Below are 18718 nucleotides of genomic sequence, written 5' to 3'. Positions count from 1 at the left end.
ATGAATGTAAACACAACAGTCCTTTACCCAATGTAGCAAACTGAATCCAGTGGTATAGAAAAAGGATAACATGTCTTGATCAATTGGAGTTTATGCCAGGAATGCAAAGTAAGGGTTGGAGTAATATTCAAAAACCAGTTTAATTCATTATATTAATCGAATAAAGTAGAAAACTTTGATCATCCTTAACAGGTACAGAAAAGCATTTGGCAAAATTAAACTCTCCTTCATTAAAAAAAATTACAGCAAACTAGGAAAGAACTTCCTTACTGAGAAAGGGCGTATTCAAAAACCCTATGGTTAAGACACCTATAACATTCAGAACAAAGCAAGGCCATCTCCTCTCAGCCACTGGTATTTAACATTGTATTTGGGGTCCTAGCCAGCTTCTAGCCTGCAGGAAGGCCAGAAAAAGAAACAAAAGGCATAAAGATTGGAAAGAAGTAAAACTGTTTGCAGATAATGTGATCGAGTATGTTAAATGGTTAAAATTTTAAAGCCTCATATTATCAAATGTTGATAATGGTATAGAGCTACTAGTACTCTCATACATTGCTGTTGGGTGTGTAAGATGGTACAGTCACTGTGGAAAACAAACAGTTTTTTTTTTTTTTATAGCTAAACCTTACACAGAAAGACTTGTACCTGAATGCTCATAGCAGCTTTATGTATAATAGACCAAAATTGGAAATAACCCCAATGTCCATCAGTGGGTGAATGGGTAAACAAATTGTGATATGTCTATGCAATAGAACACCATTCAGCAAAAAAGAGGAATAAACAACTGATAAATGCAAAGCATAGATAAATCTCAAAACATTGCTATAAGCAAAAGAATCCTTACACAAAAGTGTTGTGTATTATATGATTCCATTTATATAAAATCCTAGAACAGGAAAAAAAAAGTCTTTCCAGGAACAAGAAGCACATCAGCCCCTGCTTGGGACCAGGAGTGATATATTGACTTCAGAGGAGCATAAGAGAACTTTTCTGGGATTTTAAAATGTTCTGTATCTTGTCCTTGGTGGTAGTTACTAGAATTTTTGCACTGTGAAAACTCATTGTGTCTTATTGTATGTAAACTATACCTCAATAAAGTAGATTTTTTTAAAGAGATTTAGACATTTAATTTAAAAACAAGTAGACGAAATCACTGTTAGAAGAAAAAGAACTCTACAGATTAAAAAATTCCTTTGGGATGATGAACAAATTCTGGAGATAGATGAAGGTGATGGTTGCAGAACAGTGTGAATGCACTTAATGCTATAGAACTCTACACTTAAAAATGGTTAAAATGGTAAGTAAATTTTATGTATATTTTATCACATTAAAAAAAAGGTTAAAAAAAAGAAAATGGCTATGAAAACAAACCAAAACTTTCAGGAATTAGAAGAATATATAGGGGGTTTTTTTGTTTGTTTTTTGTTTTTTTAATTTTCACATGGCATGTGATTTGTGCCCCTCAAAAATATCTTTTAAAGGATTAAGGCAGGGTCTAAAATATTACAAGCTTGTGTAATTTCTTTGATCAAAGGTAAAAATGCTTAATCTAATTATAAATGAGAAATGTCTAATATGTTGGCCTCTCTTCATTAAACACAGCCAAGATCAGGATTCTGGCCTTGAAGCATTTATGCTTTGAGTGTCATATGTGAATATAAACTAGAAGTATTACTTGGCCAAGTGTCACTTCCTGTAATTCAGAATATCCCAGCAATTATATTTCTAGAACTGAATTTAGATGGAAAGCTCTGTCTCTTAAAATGCTCTGCCCTTTTAAAAAGTTTTTAGTTAGTGATTGCCTCCTGATATATTTTTTTAAGGTTTTATTTATTCATTAGAGAGAGAGAGCATGAGCAGGGGAAGAGGCAGAGGGAGAGGGAGAAGCAAGATTCCCCACTGAGCTGGAAGCTGGACTCAGGATCGATCCCAGGACCCTGAGATCATGACCTAAGCTGAAGGCAGACGCTTAACTATCTGAGCCACCCAGGTGCCCCCCTCCTGATTTTTTTAAAGCTAAAAGGTTTATACTCAGTTTGCTCTTTATTTGCAATTTCTAAATCAACCTAGGTCTAAAACTAGATGAATTTGGTTAAAATTATTTTCATTACTTACTGTTCTTCGTTTGCCTGTCTTCATCAGAGTAAAACTTATTGTAGTTTCTTGATGATATTGGCATGAATTTCTCAGCCAGAAAGGAGGATCTGAGGATGATCTGCTTGGGAATATGACTGCTTTCTTGCTTGGTGATTTGCTTCCACTTCCAGGTTTTGAGAATAATAGGCAGTTAAAAGATCTGCATGCCAGGTGCCTGGGTGGCACAGTCGATTAAGAGTCTGCCTTCAGCTCAGGTCATGATCCCAGGGTCCTGGGATGGAGCCCCACATCAGGCTCCCTGCCCAGCGGGAAGCCTGCTTCCCCCTCCCTCTCCTCCCTCTGCCTGCCGCTCCCCCTGCTTGTGCTCTCTCTCTCTCTCTGTGTCAAATAAGTAAAATCTTAAAAAAAAAAAAAAAAAGATCTGCATGCCAAAAGGAGTTTATGATTGGCTAGATTGTAATATAGGAAGTAGATGTCTTTGCAGAGCTTGAAATGCAGAAGAATGGGAGCATCTATGTGAAAATGTTTCAAGGAGGAAAACATTTTCTCTTTACGGTTCATTCTGCTCTAGGTAAACACCACCAAGTGAGTGAAACACAGAATGTGATTGCATCAGACAAAGCAGCAGAAATACCAGTTGCCCATGAACATGAGCACAACCATGACCACACACAGCTGCATGCCTATATTGGTGTTTCCCTCGTGCTGGGCTTCGTTTTCATGTTGCTGGTAGACCAGATTGGCAGCTCCCATGTGCATTCTACTGATGGTAAGTGGCTCCAAGGCTTTCTGGGCGGTGCAATAAATTTACGGTTTAGAAAGTCACAGATGATTGAATAATTCAGCATATATCAATGGCCTTAAAGCTTTAGTGCGAAAAGCTCGTGTCTTTCTTGGGTTCTAGGGAACATTTTATTCAGTTGGGGGAGCTGGTGAGTTGTGACATGTGGCACAAGAGAGTGCTTATTGAGTTATTACCATGCTTACCTTAAAGCTGTCTCATTTGGTTGAGAGTCTGGGGCAGAAATTCTTAACCTTTTTTGTGCCGTGGAGCCCTTAGGCATTCCGAAGCCTGTGGACCTTTTATTGGAATCATGTTTTTAAATATGTAAACCGTAACGCATAGGATTACAGAGAAAACCCGATTATATTGAAATACAGTTCCAAAACATTAAAAACAAATTTATGATATAGTAATATGTCTTCTTTATTGATGCATTAATTAACCAGATAATATATTTAAATAATATGCAAGGTGGAGTTAAATTTTATTTTTTAGGACAGCAGCATGACAGCTTTTGTTCCTTAGCTTGGCTAAAAACATTAAATTGTAAGACAAGCTTCAACAAGGCAACAGAGTGTCAAGTTGAACATCCAGTTGATTTGGTTATTTGTTTTGATGGTTACTAGTATAGAAATTCCTGCTTCACAAAGATATTTTCTTACAGATACACTTAAACACATTCATAGCTTGCTTTCCAAGGAAAAATACACTTCCTCAACTACAACTACAATTCTCCAAGACTTAAAATTTAACTCTAGGCATAGTAACTTTTAAAAAAAATTTTTTTAATTGTTTATTTTTTTTAAAGTAAACTCTACCCCCAACATGGGGCTTGAACCCATGACTCCAAGATCAAGAATCACATGTTCCACACCTACTAAGCCAAGCCAGGCACCCCCAGATATAGTAACTTTTTTTTTATGTTATGTTAATCACCATACATTACATCATTAGTTTTTGGGGTTTTTTTTAAAGATTTTATTTATTTATTTGACAGAGAGAGACATAGCCAGAGAGGGAACACAAGCACGGGGAGTGGGAGAGGGAGAAGCAGGCCTCCCGCGGAGCAAGGAGCCCCGTGCGGGGCTCGATCCCAGGACCCTGGGATCATGACCTGAGCCTAAGGCAGACGCTTAACAACTGAGCTACCCAGGCACCCACATCATTTGTTTTTGATGTAGTGTTCCATGATTCATTGTTTGCGTTTAACACCCAGTGCTCCATGCAGAACGTGCCCTCTTTTAATACCCATCACCAGGCTAACCCATCCTCCCACTCCCATCCCCTCTAGAACCCTCAGTTTGTTTTTCAGAGTCCATAGTAGATATAGTAACTTTTTTGTCTTAAGGTCAATGAATTCATTAGGAAACAGGACAGGTGAACATAAGGGATGGGAAGAAAAAAATAAGATAAAAACAGAGAGGGAGGCAAACCATAAGAAACTCTGTAACTATACGTAACAAACTGAGGTTTGCTGGAGGGGAGGTTGGGGGGGTGGGGTAATTGGGTGATGGGCATTAAGGAAGGCACATGATGTAATGAGCACTGGGTGTTATATACAACTGATGAATCACTAAATTCTACCCCTGAAACTAATAATACACTATATATTAACTAAATTGAATTTAAATAAAAATTTTTTTTTAAAAAGATCAATGAATTCATCTTTGGCTGGGTCAACGTCTTCATATGGTTTATATTAAATAAAAAAAGATTCTGATCCATGATACAACTTTAATGCCACCATGATAGAATAAATTTGGAAGAGTCACATCAAACTCCTAGGGTTTGGTGATAGAGGGGTTTATAGATACCTGTTTTCAAATACACTGACAGAGAACTTTGCAGATAGGAGCTGCTGGAGAGCAGCATAGATGTCTTGGTCCTCCATGAGAGATCCCATGACTTTTGCTGTTAGTGGCTGAATGACTGTAGGTGCAGAGTTGCCTGGTAGTTGCCCAACTTTGTCACATGAGCATCTACAGACAAGAAGACTGTAGTCCTGCAGTGTGGTGGCAGTTTATACACCCTTAATTTAAAGTAGTGATGAGTGAAAGCAGTGATATAAAGAGGTCTACAACTGTAAAATAACCTGAAATTATCTGATTACTCCTGGCAATAAAGTTTGGTAGTGCCAGTGTTTGTAGTTTATGGTCTGTATTCATAATCAAAGGAAATGATGGATTTCCTTTAGAGGTTAGTAAAAATTAAAATGCGCTTTTTTCCAGGTTAGGGTCACAGGCGCCCCCTGCATTCCACCTGTGTTCTTCTACATGGATCCCAGGTTAAGAATGCCTGGCCTACAAAAAAGATCTGTGGAAAAGCAGGCAAAAGACATGAACAGATAGTTCATAAAAAGATAATTAAAATGGTCCTTAAACATATGAAAAGATGTTCAATTTCGCTTAGGAATGCAAATCAAAAGTCTGCCGAGATGCCATTTCTCACCTGTCAGGCAAAAATTCAAAAGCTTGACAATATACTTTGTTATCAAAGCTACAGTGAAACACACCCTCATGTATTGCTGTGGGAGTACAAAATTGTATGGCCCCTACAGAGGGGACTTTGGCCATATCAAACAAGACTACATTTGTATTTATCCTTCAACCCCAAAATTGCACTTCTGGGAGTTTATTCTGATAATGCAGCTCCAATATGAAAATACACATGCACAAGATTATTCAGTGCAGCATTATTTATCATTGTAAAACCACTTTTAAATGTCCAGTCATGGAAATTGGTTGAATGAAGTGTGATGTGTGCATGTTAATGGAGTTCTAGGTAGCTGTGAAAAAGAATGAGGAATCAGATCTCTGTGGATTGATAGGGAGAGATTTCTAGGAGCTATTTTTAAGTGGGGGGGGCGGAAAAGCCGAAATGTAAATTAATATCTATCATAGGCTACATTTTGGGTAAGAAACTGGGGGAATAAAACACATGTCTGCTTATTTTTACAAAAAGGAAACATGAAACCTCACGTAGGCAACAGAGTTACCCAGAAGAGGTGGGGGCAGGGCAGGATGGGGTAGAAGAGTTTCAGGAGGGCGTGGCACTTCCCTGGGCACGCCTCTTTGATATAGTTTTGATTTTTGGAAACATGCTGCTATTTCCCATATTCAAAAAATAAAATGAAATCAACAAGGATAGGGGAAGTTAACTGCAGCAGATGAACTGTAATTCAAATGAATAACACAATCACACTGAAGGGGATTTAAAAAAAAAAAGTGACATATGAATGTAGTCTTTGACTATATATTTTTGGTTTTGGATGGAGCTGGGGGAGAAGCATAAACAATTACCAAACTCTTTTTAGTAGGCTTTGCTTTTTCTGATGGCACAGGTGAAAACAATTCTGAAACAACGTTTTAGGTGTATTCTAGGATTGCGCAAGTGTTACTGTCATTTGAGTGTGTTGCTGTTGGTGGAAGCAGAGTTCTCACTGTGGAAGAGGGGACGTACAAATATGGAATGGGGGAAGGCAAGAAAGAACCCCTATAGGGATGGACTGGAATTGGAGCTATTGGACTCATGATTTCTAAAATGTATATGTGTATATGTGTGTATATGTGTACATATATACGTGTGTGTTTATGTATACATGTATGTATGTCCTAGCTCTGTCTGCAGAGAGGGCCTAGAAGTAAAGACACCCCACTAGCAATGAGCATACCAGGGCTCTTCAGAGAAATGGCTGATTCCAGGACAGGGGCAGGGTAAGTACAAAATGAGCTTGGAACATCTAGTGCTCAAAAAAAAAAAAAAAGTAGGAAGGAAGAAAATGGAAACTTGTCATAGAGTATAGAACCAGCTTGAAGGGGTTCCCGCTGGCCAGATCTGAGACAGTTTGAGCACCAAAATAATTATGAACAGTAATGAAGCAAAAACCATTGAGAAAATGGGAAGCGCTGAGCACATCCACGTGAGAGAGGAGGAGGAGGGAGAACACTTGCTTCCGGTGGGTTGCTAAATGTCGACTTGTAAGTGTGGAAAGAGTGCAGGCAAAAGAAAATCTTTTTGCAAGGTTCATGGTAAAAATTGGCGCAGGCCAGAATCAGCGAATGTTAAGTCCAGGGGGTAAAATTTTTATTTGTTTATTAGTTGCAAGGAAAAAAGAGTAATGAAATGAAGAAATCCATAGTACTTTGACCAGATGATCAAGCTTAGTGTCATCAGCGTCTGTTTTCAGTGTGGGCAAATAAGTGCCTCCTTACAGATAACTATGAACTCTGGGCAAATTTTTAAAAACCACTACCTAAAGACACAAGAGATGGACTTAAAGCAGGAAAATTCTGGAGGAACAGGGTAAGTTTCTGTGTTTACTGCTTTTAAAAAGCAGTCAGTGCCCAGTTGGGGTAGCTAAAACTGTTAGAAAACATGGTCTGTCTGGCCTAAGGAACTAGAGGTCAGGGTAACTACAGACACTGGAAAGTGAGGGGAGAGTCTTAGAAGGGAGAGAGACAGAGAAACACAGCCCCAGATTTTATGTATAAACTCGACCCAAGTGTGGCTGAGCCCTGAACCATTCTTTGTGGGCAGACTCAGCTAAAGATGAAAGAACTGAACTGGGATTTGAGCAGCTGCCCAAAAAAGAGACTTGACAGTTTAAGCCAAACCAAGTGACTTCAGGCAAAACACAAAATGGACACTCTTTGGAGGCATGTAATAGAATCCAGTGTATCCACAAGATAACATTCACAATTCACTCTACCAGCAAGCAGCAGATAGACATTACATTCTGTGCCTCTAGACATGACATCCTGAGAAGCAGCACCTGTGTAGTATTCCATTTGAGGATGCATAATCTAAGGCCACATCAGACAAACCCAAAGGGAAGGGATCATTCTTTTTTTTTTTTTTTTTAAGATTTTATTTATTTGACAGCACAAGCAGGGGGAGCAGGAGAGGGAGAAGCAGGCTCCTCACTGAGCAGGGAGCCCGACGTGGGACTCCATCCCAGGACCCTGGGATCATGACCTGAGCCACCCAGGCGCACTGGAAGGGATCATTCTATTAAAAAACAAAGGCTCAGGAAGGGACATGTATTCTTCAAAGATATCAGTGTCGCAAAAGTCAAAGGCAGAGAAAATACTCCAGATTAAAAGGGACTAAGGGATACAACTAGGTGCATATTTGATCCCAGACTGGATCCTTCCTGGGAGGGAAAAATGCTCTGAAAGACTTTCCTGGGCAGTTAACAAAATTAGAACATGCAAGAGAAATTAGAAAAAAATTATCAATATTAAATTTACTGAAGTTGATCATTGTACTGTGATTGTGTAAGAAAATATCCTTTCTCTTAGGAACTACCCTTTGAAATGTCTGGGGAAGAAGAGTTATGATGTATGCAACTTACTTTGAAATGGTACAGGAAAAAAAATACGTGTGTGTGTGTGTGTGTGTGTGTGGTGTGGATACAGAAAGAACATGAGCACAAACAATGAAGCAAATGGGTCAAAATGTTAGACAGTAGGTCATTCTGAGAAATGAGTAGTGAGTGTTTTTTGAACATTCTTAAAACTTTTCTGAAGATTTGAAAGATTATTTCAAATTATTTCAAAGATTATTTGAAAGATTTGAAATTATTTCCAAATAAGAGGGTTTTTTTTTCAAAATTCATTGAACTTCATTAGCCATTTTAGTCCAAGGATACTTTTTGCTTTGTTAATCTCCTTGCATATACTATTTCTTTTCAGTATTTTTCCGTACACTTTTTCTTTTTTAATGGTCTTACATGTATTGGGAAATTGATTTAGGAGTAAAGGGTTTTATTTGTGTGCTTTTACCAAATAGCAAATGAGAAGCACCTTCTGGTGGGATGGTGTCTGATTCCAACTGCATTACATAGTTGCTCACAGTGGCCTTTATGACATTTTTGTGATTCTTATCAGTTTCAATTTTAAATGCATTTAAAGGCCCATTAGTGCCCTATAATCCTATACAAAGAATTAAAAATAGCATGTGTTCCTTTATTCTTCCTCCTGTTTCATCTCTGAAGTCATTGTTTTTGCTCACTTTTAATCTGGCTTTACCTATTATCTACAGGGTTTTATATATTATTAAATATCAGTAAAAATTGATTTATTAAATTTATGCTGAAGTAGTCTTTTCCTATAGTTTTATAAAAACTGTGTTTTAATTTTAAAGCGTCTAATTTTTACTTAAGATGCTATTTATAACTAGACCATAAGACTGTATAAAGGAAAAACAAGGTTGTCACACAGTATAATATGATATTCTTCACAGTTGGGGGCGACATTGAAACATTTGTTGTCTCTGACCAGTTAGGGACTTTAGCTTGCCTTCCTTGCAGTGTTTTAATTAGAAGATAATTTTATTTATTTTTACTAAAAAGATAACATGTTACTTTACTTGTATGTTTTTTCCACTATAAATCATTCCTTCTTTGCACTGGTTTCCCCCAGAAGATTAAATCCCTTCGAATCTATTTGGCTAATGTCCATCTGTCATTTCATCTGGCATTTTGATGTCCCTATCTTTTAATTTTATGTTGTTTGGACATTATTTACTTGCTTGTATATTTTCTATTATAGCAGAGACATTCATGTAATACAGAGAAGTATTTTTTTCCCCTCTCCAATAAGGATTGTTTAAACAGCTATTGGGTTTCTAGTGCTGTGCTACATTCTGTAAGACATGAAAAAGAAATGGAAAGAAGTGGAAAATTCACTTTTGTGTAGTTTACAGTCAGTCTGGGGATATAAGACCTATTTGAGTGAAAACAGTTGTATATATCTCAGGTGTGATCTAGGAAAAGCTTTGAAGTAGCATGTAGAGTCTGCACATAGAGCTCTTGGTTTCTAGGCAAGGGGAACCTTTTGAGCTGGAATTAATCTTTGATTCTTTCTTGAGGGAAGTGGTCCTAGAATTAGACTTTGAACAGTGGCTAGGTTTCAGATTGATGAGCTAAGAAGTTAAAGTTCATGCCAAGAATTAAGGATGAGAGATTTGGGGAAAGGACAATGAGAAGGTTTTGTTAGAAGATGTTAAAGAAACTGGTTTAACTGGATTGAATAATGAGAGATAAGATGATAAAGAGCTTAAGACCGATAAATTGATAAAGAGCTTAAGAACCCACTTAATAGAGCAGTTTGGACTGAATCTGAAGAGCAGCAGATAACTGGCGTTTCGGAAGAGTGGGGTGATTCAGCGATGAATCCGACAAGGATGTGTAAGATGAGTTAGATTAGGGAGAAATGAGAGCAGGGGGAAACCAGCTGAGAACCTATTGCTCATTCAGGTTCAGGTGGATGCAAATTTAGGTTAGGATGGTGGCAGTAAAATAGAGAAGGGCAAACATGACAGACATTTTGGTGCTCAAATAAGGATAAAGTTGCAGGAGGCTGGGGAGGAGGGACAGGTAGGCAGTGATGACAAGATGGGTCTGCAGAGAGGTGCTGAGAGGCCACAGAGCACTTTTCAGTGAGAGCTGCAGGGTTAAGAGGTGTGAGGCAGTTGAAGCAGTTAGGGGTTACATACTGTCTTTTCAGGGAAGGCTGGAGCAAGTGAAGAGTTCCTTCCTGCCCCCTCTTTCAGGACAGGGGAAACTTCTAAGTGTTTAAAGCCAAAGAGAAAAGACAGTCATGGGGAAAATATAATCTACTTTAAGAGCTTTTTAGAGAATTCTTCCACCTCCAGGTCAGTGTTCTAGCAGTTTCTGTTTCACATTGCTTCGTGGCTGACTTGCTTATTTTTACTTCAGATCCAGAAACAGCAAGGCCCAGCAATTCCAAAATCACCACCACACTGGGTCTGGTCGTCCATGCTGCAGGTAGGGTTGGATGGCAGTGAGACCCCTCTCTCTTCTGTCCCAGCGTGGGAGGCTTAGTGTGTACATCCCAGGGACTGTCCCCATGAACTGCGGAGAGGGTTGCTTCGTGAAGTCCTCCAACACAAGCATAAGCCCGGGCGTGCTCAAGTGTCAGGGATTTACAAGCTAAGAACAGTTTTTTATTTTTTTAATGGAGGAAAATATTTTGCGGCACATGGAAGTTACATGCAATTCAAATTCCAGCGCCTATAAATAAAGTTTTTTGGAACACAGCCATGCCTATGATAATATGTTTACATATTATCTGTGGCTGCCTTTGCAAAGCCTGAAATATTCCATGTCTGGCCCTTTAAGAAAAAATGTGCTGACCTCTGCCCTAGAGCCTCATCTGGAAAAGAGCCTTGACATTGTCCTGAAGAGCCCTGTTGCTCAGTATAAACCCAAAGTGCCCGTTGAGGCAGAGGTGGGCTGTAGAATGCCGAAGGCACAGCGTTGCTGACTGGGCATGCCTTAGAGTCCTAACCGAAGACCAGTCCCAGCAGTACGAGTCTGTGACTGACAAAGGCATGTGGGAGATGGCCCACTGTCACCTAGACCTTTCGATAGAACATGTTCATCTGACAAAAGTTCATCCATTCAGCCAATATTTACTTCTTGTGTATAGAAGTCATCTATGTAGAGTTGGAGTGTCTTTATTTTGTGTTTTTTCATCTGCAAGACAGAGATGCTTACTTTGCAGTCTTTGTGATTTCTGTTATAACAGCTGACATATTGAATATTTGGGGCCAGGTGCTAAGCTGTTTACATATGTTTTCTCATTTAATCCTCATGAAAATCCTAAGAATACATACTTCCTTGAGCCCGTTTTAGAGATGAGAAGGCTAAGGTTCAGAAAAGTTAAGGAACCTTCCCAGAGTCAGATGCAGCTCTCCCTGCCTCTAAGGCCCACACACGAAACTACTACACTGTTGTTGTTGTTGTTGTTGTTGTTGTTTTTATAGTATTTTATGTTTTGTTTTTTCCAAATTTAGCGGATGGTGTGGCCTTAGGAGCAGCAGCCTCTACTTCACAGACTAGCGTCCAGTTAATTGTGTTTGTGGCAATAATGCTACATAAGGTAAGCGGAATTTTAGTGGAAGATTTGATATTGAATATGTTCATAATGAAAATTTCTCTTTGGTCATCGGTATTTTTTTGGAATGGGAAGATTTTTTTAGTTTTTATAGTTGCCATTCATTTGAGATAGTTGACCAGCTCTGTTCATAGCTAGGATTTTTTGCTACTATTTTTTTAAACTTGCACGTGAAGGGACTTTTTTAATGGTCATACACACCAACTCTTAAATTCTCTACAGATTTCTATATTTTAAAGTAATTCTTGTTCGTAAATGTTTTTGTTTTTCTTATACTCTTTTCTTGATTATTTGTCTTTTCCTACTATCTGAGAAACACACACACACACACACACACACACACACACACACACACACACGCGTAGGATATTTTCTTAGCTTAGAACATTAATTCCTGAAAGGCAGAACTCAGTCTTGGTACCATGCCTGTTTTTGTTTTGTTTTGTTTTGTGGGAATTCAGTCAAATGACATGTGCTTCATAATATAGAAGCGATCCATACTTTAATTAGGAATACTTTTTTTTTTCCAGGCACCAGCTGCTTTTGGGCTGGTTTCCTTCCTAATGCATGCTGGCCTAGAACGGAATCGAATCAGAAAACACTTACTGGTTTTTGCACTGGCAGCCCCAGTCATGTCCATGGTGACATACTTAGGACTAAGTAAGGTAAGTCTGATCATTCCTAGCTTATCTAGACAAGTATCTAATTCTTTTGTGATTTACTGGAACCTACGGTCTTTTATGTTGATTTTTGCAATTACATTACCCCCTCAAACGAAAGATGAAATTACGAGTAAAAGCCAGTACGGGGTAAACATCTTCATTCCAAGGCATTCTCTTCATAAATTTAGAGCATTTTCCTATTCATTCAATTTCAGAATTTCTTCCCTATCAGTTCTGAAAACATTTGCACAGATATATGATCTTTAAAATAGCATAACTCAGGCCTAACCAAACACACTAATTTTGTTTGACAGATATATAATAAGTCACAACAGTACATATTTAGTGTTTAAGCAGGCGCGTGAAGAGTGAGGGACAAACAAACAGCAGTTTTGAGGAGAATAGGGGATGAGCAGAGATGTCTGTATTCTCATATCACCAAATACTAAATATCTAGTTCTTTATCATTGCACTGAACATAACGTCAGACCTGAAGTAACATGTGTCCCTTGTCAGTTCCGAGCCTGGGCATTCTTCCCTGTTGTTCAAGGTGGACCTTTCCCTGCCTTCTAGTTCTGTCCCCTGGGGCTGTAGGTCTTAACAACCCTCCCTCTGGTACTTCAGTGTCAACTGACTGGCCACCGGAGAAAAATCTTAGAACCAAACTGCCTCAGGGCTAGTCATGGGAACTGCTTTCCCCCATACTCTCTCTGAGGGTCATTCCATTCATAGTTGATACAGTAAAACGTATTAAAAGGAACATATGAGAAATGAGGTGGTTAAAACACGATTAAGTTCCTGTTAATCATGTTTGTTGATCTGGATTGCTAACAAATGAGGTGTTGTAAAAACCCTCTTTGATCATTCGAAGACTCTTCTTTCAGTCAACAAGCAATATATAGTTCCTTTTTAAGTATTACTCTATTTATCACTTCATTGATCAGTGCAAGTCTTTAGAACTTCTCACAGGAAGGTATCATTCTGGAGGCATGGGGTTACATGTTGCATTATGGCGTGTTCTCTTCTTAAAAATTTAATTAATTGTCATAGTCCATAGGTCCACTTTTTGAATAGAAAAAGTTGAAATTAATTGTGTCAAGATTAGCTTATAAGATGTTTCTGCCTCTGTGAGGGCAGGTACTGCATCTCGATTCCCACTGTATCTCAAGCACCAGCCTAGGGCCTGGTGTATAGGGATGTTTGTTAAATGTTAGTAGAATAAATGAATGTATGAAATTTAATACTTGCATTAATAATGCCGTTGTTTCCATTGTAAGAATAATACATGCCAGGCCTGTTCAACCAGACTTGAAGTTTGTTTGAAAAAGCAATTGTGTACATCATCAATAGTCTTAAATTTGGAAGCTTTTCATCAATAACAAAATTGCTCTGATCTCGAGATGTCCCCAGTGTCCCATATCGGACCAGTCATGAACACTGAGTGTTTTTTTTTTTTTAATCAGGACTTCTTCCTGACCTTGAATTTTACTTGTCTTAATTTTTCTTCTTTCTCTCTCCCTCTCTTAATTCACAGAGCAGTAAAGAAGCCCTTTCAGAGGTCAATGCCACTGGAGTGGCCATGCTTTTCTCTGCCGGGACATTTCTTTATGTTGCCACAGTACATGTCCTCCCTGAGGTGGGCGGAATGGGGCACAGCCACAGATCTGACCCCACTGGCGGGAGGGGCCTCAGCCGCCTGGAGGTGGCCGCCCTGGTTCTGGGTTGCCTCATCCCGCTCATCCTGTCAGTAGGACACCAGCATTAAAGGTCGGATGCGGGCCTCAGGCCACAGCTGTTCGCCATCCGGTGAGAACAGCCAGCACGTGACAGCTGCTCACTCCCTCAGTCTCTTGTCTCACCTTGCTCCATCTCCACCTGTGTTCCTAGAGTCCGGAGGGAGGTGAGATTAAAACCTGGAGTAATGGAAAGCTTTTAGAGTAGAAACAACACACTGCGACTGGATAGAGACATTCCGTTGTGTTGTTTTTTTTAAAGGGCCCTTGGCATTTTGAGTTTTGATGTTTCTCTTAACCCTATGCTCAGGGAAGATGGAATTTCATTTTAAGGAAAAGTGGAGAACTTCATACTCACAATGAAATAGTAATTATGAAAGTACAGTGTTCTGTAATTAAGCTAGATCTCTGTCTTAGTTTAGAGGCTCTGCCACTTACTTTATCCATTGATTTTTAACATGGTTCTCACCGTGTAAGACTGGTGCTTTAGCATCTGTGCCACACGCCTTGATAAAGGTCATAATGCCCACTGTCTTTGATGCTAAAGAGGATTGTAGTTTATTTGGGGTAAGAGGAAAATGACAGCAAGGCACATGAAAAGCTGACTTTTTACTCGAGAGCTGTCCATTGAAAAGAGGACGTCTGGAGAGACTTAACACCTCCTTTCGCGTCTGCCTCTTTAAAGAGAGCCTGTCATTCCATCAGTGGAGCAACAGAGATGGACTAGCATCGAAGGAGGCCACTGGTATTTCTTCTCAAGTTCTCCTTTGCAGAATACCTGCTTCCAATGCAAAGGAGCCAAGTTCTGGTAGGTTCAGGCCCACTCAGGCTTTCCTTCAAAAACAGTCAGATCCCAAAGGTCTTTTGAAATGAAGGGATGTTAATTTCAAGTAAATTTGGATAATAGCTGACATTTTTGTCATAATCTTTTTAAAAGTAAGATAACCAAAACCCTGTGTTGTCCCTTTTTTTCTTTTTACATATTTATCTTAGCAGACTAGCAGTCCCTCTGGCAAAATACTTGGTGTCCTTTGGAGAGTGCTAGGTCAGCGTCAGAGAAGCACCTGTAGCAGTGAAGAGAGGCAAGATGTATGACAAGTGGGAAGTGTTTGCCTCTTGATTTAAAGCTTATTGAAATCATGTCTCTTGTCTCTTCATCTTTTCCATGCTTTCCTCCTGACTCCCCCCCCCCGCCCCCCCATCTATAATTTGCTGCTTACTGCGGGTGGCGATGTTGGTATCTGTGTGAATTGAATTCTCATCAGGACAACCACTTCTTGAACTGTGATGATGAAGATAACAATGTCTCTGTTTTTTATTCCCTTCAATGAAGTTACCTTTGTGTCAAATGCAATTTTGTTAATCCCTTAAAATATAATTTCCTCATATGTGAGATGACACAATCATTAATATTCTGGTCATTTAAACAGTTGAGATAGTAAAAGTGTTTAACAAACTGGGATGATTTTTCCATATTTGCCAAATCCCTGTAAACTTTGTGTTATCAACTAAGTGTATACTATGTTATTAATTTATTTTGATTTTCTGTACCATTTCAAAACACATTATATAAAGAGGGAACCAAGACTGTGTTCTTCAGGGCAGTGGGTTTAGGAGTTCGTAAAATGTCTTATATGACGTATATGCCAGCATGCCTATAATTTCTTTATTTCCTTCCTGGACGTGTCACTGGGTCAGCAGCTATGGAACTTGTGAGCCCTCTGCCGGCCATAGACCAAAGTAGCACAAATAGGATAGGGTTTTGTATAGTGGCTGGCAACCATTGCATATGATGTTAAAACCAACAGGAGGCACATTCTGGAAAGTCTGAGTGACTTGCTCTGACTTATGGGAGTCATGGGGCTTCGTCTGGCCCTTCGAGATGTCATGGTTGCCTTGATTCTCCCTGGAAATTTACTTTGTTAATAAATAGTACATCTTAGTGTCTGGTTTGGTTTGGGTAGCAGCACTTTCTGTCATACTGTTGCGTGCAATGATGAGAATTTCGTCCTGCTGGCCAAAGCCTCTTTCAGCAGTGCCTTGCCATCATTAAAAGTTTGGCTAGAATATCTTGCTTGGTAGGGGGGCCTTGAACTCTGGCAAGGATTGAACCATCAAACTTCCAAATTTGCATTCCCCTCTGGACCTCGCGTTAACAAGCAGACCTTGCAAGGCCTGCCAGCTCTCGGGAGCTGTGGCCTTTCTCAGATTTTAAAGCTGCTGCCTCAGGAGCTACTCATTTCTCTCCTGGTCAGCAGGCAGAAATAGCCATACTAACCTTAGAGGGCTCAAACGCACCTCTAGGCAGCAGGGGACCGAGCAGCATGGCGGAGGCCTTCTTCACTGGGGGAGGAACTTGCTCGTGCTGGGCAGTGTCCCAGAAGGGGCCACAGCGGTGGTCACTTACTGGCACATTTCAGTTCTGTTTTCCTCTTGTGTTCACTGCCTCCTTAGATGTAGATGCCTTAATGCTCTCATGCATTTGGCAACATTGGCAATACTTAAGTTGCTGCCGTGATCACAGATGGAATCATTGGCTACCAAAGAGATGCACCTGATGATGAAGAGTACGGTCCTTCCTTCCTCATAACCAAAGTTAGTCTTCATTGCAATTTGACTCCGTTATCCTTGGTAGGGACAGATTTCTTCAGATTCCAAATGCACTCTTAAATGGCAAATGAAGGTGGAAAACGCTAATGGTCCATTCCCCTCCCTTGTTTTCCAGCGAGTTGCGTATCAGTCCCCATTTCCCCGAAGCAGCGCTGTTCTAGGGCTGGCTGCTTTCCTGTGCATGCCGTTGCCAGATTTTTTTAGGCAGAGGCTCTGCACTGGAGTGTAGAGAGTTGGAAACAGTTCCATCAACAGAGGCTACGTGTTCTCTCTTCCCCCTGTCACCTTTCTATCACCCTATTCAGAACAGTTGAGTCAACCCTGTTCTTGTATTTTGAATCATCAGAGAAAGGACAGAGGTGGTCGTTTTGAGGGGTCAGTTCTTTGCAGAGAGGAGACGATGAAATTGTGTTTTTTACCAGCCTACTTCTAAGTGTCACTGCCTGGTTTTTCTCTTTTTCAAGGATGAGAACTAGGAGGACACACCAGCATTGGAGTATTATGCCCCTCAGACCCATGGTAACTAGGTACTAAACAGGGGAGCTGTCTACCAACAGCACAGACCTCCAGAAAATTTCTTGCCTACAGGGCCTCTGGGCCCCTTGAGAGACTGAGAATATTGACCAGATTCTTCCCAAACTGCTGCAGTGGAAGGTGATCTACAGGAGAACCATCCTTCCATTAGAAAATTTCTACTCAAAACAGAATGATCCCAAGAGCACTGTTGGGGATGCTATGAAAATAAAACCAATGATGGAGCCCCCCCCCACTTTGTACCTGAGACATCTAGATAAACCCCAGGAGACTTGAGGGGAATTTGTGACTTGTAGGAAAAGACTAGACAACCATTGGGAATTCTCTAGATACGCAAGGAAATTGGCTTTGATCTTTTTTCTGATAGCATCTTCTGGCAAGTTGGAAGTCTCGTGGGATAAAACTGCAGTTCCCCTGGTTCAGTAGCCCGAACAGAGATTTTAAATGTCCCCTTTCCTGGATCCTTTGTAAACATGAAATCATTCCATGGATGGCTGCCTTATAATTTTGTCTCTTTCCGTGTTAATTGTGAATGGTTAAACAATTTTTTTTGCTGTTTTCTGATTTGTTTTATGATATTAAATTTTTATTAGCGGATACCTTATGTGAATGGCTCATTACTTAATCTCTTGGCAGTTTGCTTTTCTGTTTGACGACTAGACTTGACCCACATTTGAACATCAGCAAAGGTAATGAAAAGCTTTCAAGGGCAGGGGAAAAATGTGCTCACTATATGCAGATCCTTTAGGGAAGGAAGGAAGCAAAGGAGAAAGGGAGATGAAAGACACAATACACCACGTGTCCCAAAAGATATTAATTCATTGACTTTTATTTTGCTTTGCCATCGGTGTTAATACTTATGAAGGTAGTGTACTCCCAGAAAAGAGAAGCAGGCAATAGACCCCGATCACAGTGAGTTCAGTCAAAGGGCAGAGTTGCTCTAGGAGTATATAGAGGCTGTGAACACCTGACCCTAGAAATAGAGATTTTAATAGAAGTGCAGTTTGTAAATTTGTTTCTAACTCCTGTAAGTTAGGGCAGCATCCTACAGTGTAGTTTTATAATGTCAGAAATAAGCGACCTTGTGTCCCATTGCTGTGTCTAAAACGCCCTTCTGCAGCTCCCTTGCCTCCTTCCCGCGTTGATCTAAAGTCTCCTTCAGTTAGGCCTCCTGTGACCACCCTATTTAAAACTAATCTGCCCCACCTTGCCCCAGTGCTCCTTACCTTGTTCTCTTATTTCTTTTTCTGTAGCACTGGTCACCTGTTAATCTGCTTTATAATATATATATCCTTACTTTGTCCTTCTCTACTAAAACATAAGCTCCGGGAAGCTAGGTTCTCAATATAATATGTGTGGTTAAGTGGATTGCTGTGG

General features: G+C 39.8%; 1 protein-coding gene across 2 annotated transcripts in view; it reads left to right on the top strand.

Moving 5' to 3' along the window:
- Positions 1–17945, top strand: part of SLC39A9 (solute carrier family 39 member 9) — a 55390-nt gene extending 37445 nt beyond the window's left edge. For both annotated transcript variants that reach the window (XM_028098017.2, XM_028098009.2), the window contains 5 exons: positions 2669–2866; positions 10602–10670; positions 11702–11787; positions 12333–12467; positions 13999–17945. In XM_028098017.2, coding sequence (XP_027953818.1) covers positions 2669–2866; positions 10602–10670; positions 11702–11787; positions 12333–12467; positions 13999–14229 — 719 coding nt within the window. In that variant the 3' untranslated portion in view covers positions 14230–17945. The remainder of the gene's footprint in view (positions 1–2668; positions 2867–10601; positions 10671–11701; positions 11788–12332; positions 12468–13998) is intronic.
- The last annotated feature ends 773 nt before the right edge of the window (positions 17946–18718 follow it).

Source organism: Eumetopias jubatus, unplaced genomic scaffold (assembly GCF_037043125.1).
Source record: "Eumetopias jubatus isolate StellerSeaLion01/CBP00866 unplaced genomic scaffold, mEumJub1_p1.0 scaffold_7, whole genome shotgun sequence".
Classification (NCBI taxonomy): Eukaryota; Metazoa; Chordata; class Mammalia; order Carnivora; family Otariidae; genus Eumetopias; species Eumetopias jubatus.
Note: the sequence above shows the minus strand (reverse complement) of the source record. Positions and strands in the feature narration are given on the sequence as shown.